The following is a 10,843-nucleotide window of genomic DNA, read 5'->3' as shown; positions in this document are numbered from 1 at the left end:
AAATAAATGTTAATATATGAAGCGTCATTCAGCGAAACAAATCGTACAACCCAGAAGCTCGTAGAAATGAGTCATGCTTGAAAACGTGTGTTTTGTACCCAAACTGGTGTAACCCAGAAGTGTAGAGAGGAAAGGAGAGGGAAGAAACCTTTCAACTTATTGGGGCAGAGATATCTAAGAAACTGCTGACGTCACATGGCTCCTACCATTTCGCTTTGAACCCTCTCAATGGTTTCTTTCTCCTCGTTACCAAATTGCCACTCGTCCCCGGGGATGTGAAGCCAACACACATTAGGCCATTCTCCAGCCGTCTGCGCACACTCAGTGGCTTCCACTGAACAACTCGTCCTGCATTCTGTTGACTGTCTATGCCATAATAATTTTTGACCGTTGATAAAGTGCCTTATCTCGTCTCTGAGGCGTCTCAAATCGATTCATAGAATACACAGTCAAGTGTTGTGACCGTGTATTGGTTGGGCGGCGAAACTCGAGAACGAACCGTGCACCGCAGAGTATCTCGAAGAGTCGTGGATTGAGTGACAATCTTTTTGAGGGATCAATAGCCCTGTAAAGCATTCCGCAGATCGACTCGCAGTCGGGTTCCTGTTTACTGTAGGTTGAAGAGAGACGCGTGGAATAAGGAAAACTGCCTACGGTTTTAAAGGCAATTTTAGTTTCTTCATTAAAGCGCTGAAAGATTGGCTATGAAGCGCGAATACACTTTACTCTTCATCCTCCTGAAAGCTGCCGTGTTCCTATGGGGTGAGTATGTTTCACAGATGAACCCCACTTGCGCTTTCCGAGAAATTGTATTTAATTCGACCACAATTAACGAGTGAGTTTCATTAACTGATTTTCTTTCGTTTACCAGGAGTCAGTGGTCAGGAGGAAGTCTACCAGACGCCACTCTCTGTGACTGTTGGGGAGAAGGAAAATGTGCTTATCAATTGTTCCGCAAAAGGAACGACTCAAACTTTACAGTGGTACAGACAGTATCCGAACCAGGCTCTCAAACACTTGGTAACAGGAAAGACAGGAGAGCAGCAGAAGGAGAGGATCACAGCAACAATGAACTATAAAGAGAAGGGCAGTCATCTGAGCATCACAGGCACAGAAGTGACAGACGCCGCCACCTACTTGTGTGCAGTGGAGACACAGTGAGACAATCACATAGAGAGGCCGTACACAAACCCCCAGTGATCAGTCAGCAATTCCCCTCTTGTTCATCACAATAACTGCTCAGCACTCACTGCCTCTCAGTTTCCCTCAATTTCCTTGTTCATGACGGGATGTCCATATCATGTCTGCAGGACATGTGGTGTCATATAGCTCAGTGGTGAGAGCGAAAGGACTTTGTTCGATTAGGGACAGATGGCTTTTACAGGGGTAAAGTTTCCTTCAATACTGATAACAAATTAGTCACTCAACTCAATGGGACACAGATGCGAACGATTGGCTGCGGTGTTTCGCTCACACAATGTGCAGCCCATTCGTATACAGTGTAATATGTGAAGTACTTTGCGGCGTCTGGAAGGTGTAACAATATGCAATAGCGAATGAAAAGATTAAAACTATAATTAAATATAATCATGTTATTGTCGCAGTAATAAACTCAAAGTCCTGCTCTCTGGGGCAATGCCGCCGCATGTACGAGCCTTTCTGTGGGGTATTATTCAGCAGGATATCATCAAACACAACAACTCATATTCAAGTACTGCCATACACAACGGGAAATAAAAAATAGGCTGAAAAATATTTGCCATCAAATGTCTCCAATTGTACAGGTGATGTAGCTGCAATTCACCAGCAGAAGGCGAAACAAACACATATACAACATGAGCTGCAACTTGTACAACTTGTCACTTTCCTTTCTGCAACTATCTTCCTTGGCAACACTAACAGCTGCTTCCTGTTACATTTAACATTGGTTCACTCATACAATATTGCTGCTTCAGCTGAAAGATACAAAGTTTTCTCCAAAGCATAAGTAACAAAATGTTTAGTTTACTCAAGAAGCAGCTTCTGTGTCACTTTTTTTAGATTATTGCCTGTCTCCCAAATAACCAGTCGCCCTTAATCCGATCTCTCTGCTGTATAATGCTTCTCTCCTGAAATGTTGTCGATTTGGCTACCACCACCCTTTCAGGCAATATATTCATGCAGTATACTGTGGGAAGCGCTTTCAGACGCATCACCGGCATCATATGTCAAAGGAACAAATGCAAACATATATATTATTATTCCTGGTTCAGGGTAACATTTATATTGCAGTGTCTTACCACTGGGTGTCTCTCGGGCGCTGAATTTCTGACAAGACACCACTGGCTTGAAAGCCTGTGAAAAATGGTTCAATAAAGCATATTCCTTCACACCTCTTCTAACCGTTTTCAGAAGGTTGCTCACCGCATCCAATTGCTTGGTTGACACTTTCCATTCTGAACAACAGATATACTCGAAAGGTAGATTATTGGAATCAAAGTTTGTTACAAATTGTGAGGGATCAGTCGACATAATGTACGGGTGTTTCAGGATTCTCTGACTGTTCTGCTCCCACGATTAATGAAAAATCTATTCCATATATCCGAATCAATCCTAAACCTGGTTTCTACAGAATATAGAGATTTTTGGTATCTCTTTTCCTGAAACACAAATTTCTTCATACAGTATTCCTGCAACTCGACCGATTATCAAGATCTGTGCTCTTTGCCAAAGCACATCTGGGTCCTAGAGGTTGGTGGTCAGACCATTAGCCTCGCATGCAGTGGAGATTCACAGCATTGAGCAATTCTGCGCAAATTTGCTTACTGCACACGCTGTTTAACCGACCAGTAAATAGGAACCCGGTTATCAGCCGAATGGCGAACAGTTTGCCAGGGGAATAACACCGTAAAAAAGTGGTAAATTGGTCATGCATTCAAGGACTGTATGCATGGCACAGCTGTGTGCATCAGGCTGCCGAGGTTCACTCTAAAAGCACAGTCAAGTTATTTTACCGTATATTCCACAGACAATGCGAGACGTGTCCACGACCTGATAAGGCACTTAGTATTATTATTATTTGTATACTTTGTTGAGTCTTTGTACTCAGGTCTCTCTGCACTGTCTCTTTGATGCGTTACTATTGTTTGCCCCAGCGAGGAGAAGTGAATCTGAATGTAAACGGTAGGGGGAGTCGCAATGCACCTCCACCAAAGATCACAGACAAGATAATAACGCGGAGACAAGAGACAACTCCTTAAATGGAGAAACGTTTATCAACCAGACGCTACGTTTAGATAAATTCTCGTTGCATTTCAACGGAAGATATTGACGTGAATCGACGGCAGTTGAGAATGAAGCAGAATTACAATGCGAAATATATGATTTTGAATGTAATAGTATTCCTACTGTGTGAGTAGATGATGCTTGTGTGGAAGCAAATGCTTTTATTTCCTGATAAATAATTATAAATTGTGGTGGCAGACTTTATCTCAAATCCGTTCCAAAAATGTTCATTTCTGTTTTCTTTCCTGGCCGCTTGGCCGCAAGTGACGTCTCACAGATACCTCAGGCCGTGACAGTGAATGAAAATGGAAATCTTTCTATGGAATGCATCGCCACTGTGACCAGCCCTGTCTTTCACTGGTACAAACATTATGGAAACGGATCCATTCGGTTCTTGTTGTTGGGAAAAAGCGACGTAAATACGAAGGACAGGATAGGAGCTTTGGCTGAGCGAAAACAGAAAAACTGTACGCTTACAATCGAAGATGTGCGAATATCAGACACCGCCATTTACTTCTGTGCGGAGTGCACAGTGCGGTGTGTCTAAATGGGACCTGTACAAAAACATGTTGGGTTTATTGTAGCTCAATGTTTAGAGCACTCGCCTCGCAAGCGTGAGGGCGTGGGTTCGGTTTCCGTTCGGGCAAAATGTTATGCTACTTTTTTTACTCTACATTCGTCTGTTTACCTCGCAATGTGTAGCAACATGGCTGTTAGTTGACTGGCAGATCGCTTTTCCAGGGCTAATAATTGCTTTAAAAAGAAAAGAGAAATTCACTTAATTCCACAAGAGTTTGTGGGACACCGCTGTGTGCATTCGGCTGCCGTATTTATCCCATAGCAGACACAGTCAATTCCATTCACAGTACAACCTACGAAATGCTATGTAATGTCAGGAAGACGTGACCAGACACTGTATCAAATGCAAGGTTTATTATATCTGTAATGGTTTACTGTGCTGGAAATAGGAAACCGGTTGATAGGAGTTTGGATGATCGCTTTTAGTCGATTAGAAAAGTTGATCACTCGATCAAAGACTGTTTGCGAGACACTGCTGTGTGCACTTAGCTGCCAGGTGTTTTCTACAAAATACACTGTCGATACACTTTGTCCTGCGAAATTCATATAAACGACTCGAAATAGTGATACGGCTTCACATGAAAGGCATTGGCAATTATTTTAACACACAGGTTGGTTTGGATATTAAAGAGAATGGCGATGGGTTTCCTGCCTTGGGTCAGACACCGGTTAAGAAAAATAAATGTGAATCTGTGAAGAATCATTCAGCAAAATAAATCGTACAACGCAGTAACTTGTAGAATTGAATAATGCTGAGAAACTTGTGTTTTGTCCCCATACTGCTGTAACCCAGTAGCCTTGAGCGGAGAGTGGCAAGAAGAAAACTCAACTAATTGGGGGTCAGACAGCTGAGAAACTGGTGAACAAACGTGGCTCCTACCCTTTCGCTTTGAACCCTCTCAACGCCTCGTTTCACTTCGTTACCAAATTGACAGCTGCCCCCGGGGATGTGAAGCCCACACACATTAGGTCATTGTCTTGCCATCTGCACACACTCAGTGGGTTCCACTGAATACACCGTCCTGTCTTGTTTTGATTATCTGTATTACAATAAACCTTGACATTGAATAGAGCGAATAATTTCGCCTCTGAGATGTCTCAATGTGCTTCACAGAATATTCTCTAAATTATATTGGCTGTGCATTTTGAAGGCGAAACAGGATATTTATACCCAGAAAGTAAACCAGCAATCGACTAACTACCAGATTCCTACTTACTGCGCTGTAAACAGTGTTGAGTGTGGAGTAAGAAAATTTGACCAACAGTTGACCATGTCAGGAATCGAACAGATATCTCTCGCTTGGGGCGATGGCTTTAATCCGTGGGCTACAGAACTCTACTTATTGTACATATATGTGAACTCATTTATGAGCGTTTGATGAACTTACATATGGGTGTATCTTGCTACAGGTTTCAGACATCCGATTGAACAAAAACATATTAGTGATGGAAGAGAACCAATGGAGGAGCAATGCGGCAGAGCAGAGAAAATGACGCAGAGACACAAGATTTGTACGTAACCCTCAGACCCTCTCCCTCACAGTGTAGAGTAACTTCTCCAGGTTATTCCAGTTCAGTACTTCTCACCGTATCTTACTCTCTCACAGCCAACATTCTCCAAACGCCCTGTGACATTGAAAATATTTGATAATGTATACCTGTGTGGTAGCAGCCATCATTGCCTTATCAGGTAAGCGATAAACTCACTCTACCAGTCTGGATCCTATACATATTATCTGATGCTCATGTTTTATTTATGGAATTTATTAAATTCTCTGCAGCAGAAGGCTGTAGATGCTCAGTCCATGTACAGGTTCAAGACTGAGATTGATAGATTTCTAAAGGATGGAGGGATTAAGGCACATAGGGATAAGGCGAACAGATGGAGTTAGGTTAGAAGATGAGCCATGATATTATTGAATGGCGAGGAAGGCTCAAGGGACCGGGAGGCCTATTCCTGCTCCTAATTTCTGTGTTCCTATGTTCTTCTGTTCATTGCTTAAAAAGCCAATACGGTCCATGCCTCATGGAGACATCTGGCTCAAAGGATAGCGAACTGCCCTCACAAGCGAAAGGATCTGGGTCCCGATTCTCGGGAGAGACTGGGCGTAAACTTATGAGGTTTTCCATACACCACAAATACACACCACTGTTTACCTTGCAGTCAGTTGGTACCTGTTTACTAAGCGATTCTTGGATCAAATTTCGATGGCAAATCACCCTTTAGAAAAACATATACTGATAATAACATTAAGAATGCTGAAATTTATTCCATAGCTATTTTGGGGAGAATGTTGTGCGCAATTAACTGCCACGTATCGCCCACAAACTACAAAGCAGATGTATATTCTGTGAAGCATTTGCAGATGTCTCAACCAAGTGATAAGCGGTTATGTCAAATCCAATTATTATTTTTATTATTATTGCTGTTGAACTCTGATATCTGTGTACTTCGCAGGACATTGTGGAGGAGATTCTGTGACGCAGCGCCAATCTACTGTGATAACGAATGAAGGGGATGATGTTTATCTGCAGTGTAATTACACAACAACGAGCATCAACACTCCCTATCTCTTCTGGTACCGACACTATCCCAACAAAGCTCCAGAGTATATCCTCAGAACAGACACCAGCAACAAGTTCCCGGACTACGCCGACTTCGCAAAAGAACGTTTCTCAACGATTGTGTCTAAAGCGGAGAGAACCGCCCCAATAAATATATCCCAAGTGAGAGTGACAGACTCCGCGGGGTATTACTGTGCACTGAGCCCCACAGAGGCACAGATCAGCGATTCCGCCCTACAAAAACTGCCATGTGGAGTCCTGTAGCTCAGCAGTTACAGCACTCCCCTCGAAAGTAGCAACCAATCGAGATATATGTGTTTGATTCACGGCAAAGCGTTTTGAGGCGTTTCGAAGATGTGATTTGGCACTATAATAAATGCAACCATTGTTATTGTTAAATAGGATCATGTTACTTTCACATAAATAACTTCATATATTTTGCATTCTGCGGAGAACTGCACACGGAATTGTCTTCCTCTGATATTTGAATAAGTAGGAATAAATAAGAAATATTAACTTGCATTTCCGTAGCGACACTCATAACGGGAAAGTTATGACGGGCCGAAATCAATTCGCTATCAACTGTCTCCAAACGTACATGTGCTGTAGCTGCAATCCACCAGCACTAAAAACACACATAACATGAGCAGCGACTGACATAACTTGTCATGTTCCTTTCTGTAAGTACCTTCATTGGCAGCAATAACAGGTGCTTCCTGTTACATAGTTCACTAATATACACTGTTGCTGCTTCAGCTGACATTTAAAAAACATGATTATCACAAAACTTAGCTGGTGCAAGAAACATTATTTGTGTAAATTTTTATGTTTACTATCGGTCCCCAAAAAAAGGCAGCCACCTTTATGTGGATCTCACGACGGTAACAAAGGTAGTACATTTTGTTATGAGCAATATCGTCATTTATATTGGTTTAATTGGAAAAATAATATAATAATAATAAACTTTGCATTTGATATAGCACTTTTCACGTCGGGAGGACGCCCCAAAGCGCTTCACAGAACACACTGTAAAGTGAATTGACTGTATATTTGTGTGCGAGCGCGGCAGCCAATTGCGCACAGCAATGTCCCACAAACAGTCGTAGATTGAAAATGACCAACTTATTATCGTTTTTGGTTTTGGAGGTGTTAAAACTGACCTATTTAAACTTAATGGAATAACTGAAGAATTGTCTTGGATATAATGTGAGCTCAAACTGCAGAACTGGGTCCAGAACCAAGAACATTCAGAATCACAAGTGAAATTACGAGTAACAGAGAGAGATTATCTCTTCAGCCTTAATGATAGAAAATAAAACGTTATTTTCTTAAGCTAGGCTGCATGGTTCAAAATAAATCAAATGAATGCGTTTATAAAAATTAAGATAATAATAAGCAGCTTTACGTTTGATATAGCGCCTTATCGTGTCATGGGGCCGTGTGACAATGCTTCACAGCGTATACATTAAAGAAAATTGTGAACGGGTGAAACGCGACTACTCACACCCTAGCCCAGATCCATTGGCTTCCAATCCGCGGCAGATCAATTTGAAGATCCTCACAGGAGAAAGTAACAACAACAGATGAAGGTTGTCACCTAAGCCTTGAAGAAGGAACTTGACACTTGAGATGAGGTTGTATGGGTCATTTATTCATCAAATAAATGCATTCATTATAACAACATTTAAAATAAAAATAAGGTTTTCATTTGATGTCGTGCTGGATCACGTCTTGGAGATATCACAAAGCGTTTCACATACTACACTATAAAGGTAGTTGTTAGTGGTTGAAACGTTCGTCAACGTTCCCATCCAAGCCCAGACCCAATGGCTCCCAATCGCCAGCAGATCAAGTTCAATATTCTCTGGTTAGTGGGAAATGCCTACAATTGGAGACAATAAACCACTGAACCCGTCACATCAGCCGCTTCCTCACAACTTGTCACTGAAGCAGCGACACAGCGATATACAAAGCAATTGAGTCCATTATCGGTCCACACGTCAGCAGCCAACATGACAGCTCTCTTCCAGTTACTGATAGCAATCCTCACCATAGCCAGTAAGTATGTGTGGACATGCCCAGCGCATGATTTGTACACTATAAAATATCAGTTGCTTAATATTTAGAGCAATCGGCTTGCAAGCGAACGGACCTGTGTTCGTTTCTCGGGCAATCGAAACTTTTAATAAGTTTCACGCTTCTCTTTTTATTGGGAAACCGATTGTTCGTCGATTAGCGAATCGCTATCCGAGGGTAACAACCCATTAAAAAAAAATCAATTAACTGTAATCAGATCATTCAATCTATGGTCTGTTGTTAATGTTGTTGGACAATGCTGTGTTTACTTAGCTGTTCAGTTTCGTCTAAAATATATAGTCAATTCGGTTTACAATGTATTCTCTGGGCTCTTTGAGACATAAACTGTGTGATAAGGCGCTATATAAAGAGAGTAATTATTATCAGTACAACGAATTGAAATATCACTTAAATTTGCTCAGCAAAATGTGTTGTTTTTGCTGTTCTTGCAGAAGTCGGCGGACAAGATGTTGTATCCCAATATCCTCCGGAGGTAACAGATTTAGAAGGAAAAGACGTGACACTAAAATGTAATATTTCAACATTGGACACAGCCTTCTGGTTTAGGCAATATCCCGATGGAAACCTTCAGTACTTGTTCAGGATATATGGCTCTGGAAAGATAGACAAAACTCCTGATCTACCGGAACGTTTCACAGCCGAGCTGATCAAGGAGAATAAAGTAATTAAGATGCAGATATTCGGGGCTGTTATGGGTGACAGCGCTGTGTATCACTGTGCCCTAAACCCCACACTGCTACAGGAAGGCAGATTCCCCGTACAACAACTCAGCAGACAATAATATCTTGCTCTCACACATTTAACATGTGCTTTAAACAGACTGAAATACATATGCAATTAAAACAGGGAGATTGGTGCAGCTCTGTGTTTATAGCACTTGCCTCACAATCGACAGACGTGGGTTCAATTGCCAAGAGAACTGATCATGGTGCAACCTTCCTTATTCCACCTTCCCGTCTCTGTTTACCATCAGAAAGTAGGAAGCAGATTGTCAGTCGATTGGCGGATCGATTTTCCAGAGTGAACAATTCCTTAAGAATTATCGTGGTAAAAGTAAATTGGTCACTTCATCCAATTGGACACCGATATTTACAATTTGCTGCCGTGCTTGGCCCTCACAATATGCAGTCAAATCGATTACTGTATATTGAAGAAGCACTGTAATGGCGTCTCGAAGATGTGATATGGCGCTGTATCAAATGCAACTAGTATTATTCTTGTTATTAACTGTAGTCATGTTATCAATCCAGTAATAATTAAAAATGTCTTGCATTCTGGGGAGCGCTGCCATGTGCAAAATTCTTACTATGCTGCATCAGTAAGTAAAACAAACAATTTCCGTTTATATTGCTTACACAAAAACTACTTCCTCTATCTATAGAGAAACTGTGTTCTTCTGGTGGTTGGGGCCATGCAGAATAAGGGTGCATCGGAGCCAGTCCAGTTAGCAGAAAATTGGCAGGAAATAATTACGAAAATTTTAAGGAAATCTGGAAAACTTCCACAAAGCATCTGGAGAGGCTGGTTCCATTCATATTTTCCAAACTGAGTTGGATATATTTATTTTAGCTCAGAATTTCAAGGAATACGGAGAAAAGGTTGGAATGTGTTGAGAGATAAATCAGCCATGATGTAATATAACGTTGGAACAAGCTGAAGGACCTGATGGTCTGCTACTGTTCCTATGTAGCGCTTTCCACGTAAGGGAGCGTCTTGGCGAGTCACTAAGGAAACGAAACATTTTAGTGTATAGAAGTTAAAGAAGAATGAAAATTAAATTTAATTTAAAGTCTAGTGAGCACATTTGCATTGCGACGTCTCCCTCACGTGAACCGACTTGAATAAATGTCAATATGTTGTCACTCTGGTGCAAAATGCTCCAAGTCAGCTAACTGTTCAGTCAAATGATATAATCGATGAAATAATAAGACAAGGAATTCAATAGAAATGGAGGAGCAAGTTGCACAGCAAGTGTCAGCACAGAGACACGTCAATGTAAAAGAATGTGAATGACACCGAATATCCGAATGTTCCAGAGAGGAATAGAAAATAAGGGTAGCGAGCAGGGAAACTTGACTAATGCACAAACTTCCTGTGGAGAAGATAGCACCAAGGAAAGGCAAGACGGGCCCAAAATAATTATGCTGTGAAACCTCTCCAATTGTGTACGTGTTGTAGCTATAATCCACCAGCAGATGGCGCACTAAATAAAAACACATGTAACATGAGCTGCAACTCACATAACACGTCACGCGCCTTTGTGTAACTACCTTCCTTTGCAGCAGTAACAGGTGCTTCCTGTTGCAGTTGACATATTTCACTCATACACACTATTGCT

At 41.5% G+C, this 10,843-nt stretch overlaps 1 gene segment (V, D, J or C); it reads left to right on the top strand.

The window, feature by feature from the left end:
- Nucleotides 1–5,493: 5,493 nt before the first annotated feature.
- LOC103172670 lies at nt 5,494–6,672 on the top strand. The segment is given in 2 exon segments: nt 5,494–5,533; nt 6,302–6,672. Coding segments are annotated over 2 exon segments (411 nt in total).
- The last annotated feature ends 4,171 nt before the right edge of the window (nt 6,673–10,843 follow it).

This window comes from Callorhinchus milii, unplaced genomic scaffold (genome assembly GCF_018977255.1).
Source record: "Callorhinchus milii isolate IMCB2004 unplaced genomic scaffold, IMCB_Cmil_1.0 Scaffold99, whole genome shotgun sequence".
NCBI classification, from domain to species: Eukaryota; Metazoa; Chordata; class Chondrichthyes; order Chimaeriformes; family Callorhinchidae; genus Callorhinchus; species Callorhinchus milii.
This window is presented reverse-complemented; position numbering and strand designations above follow the sequence as displayed.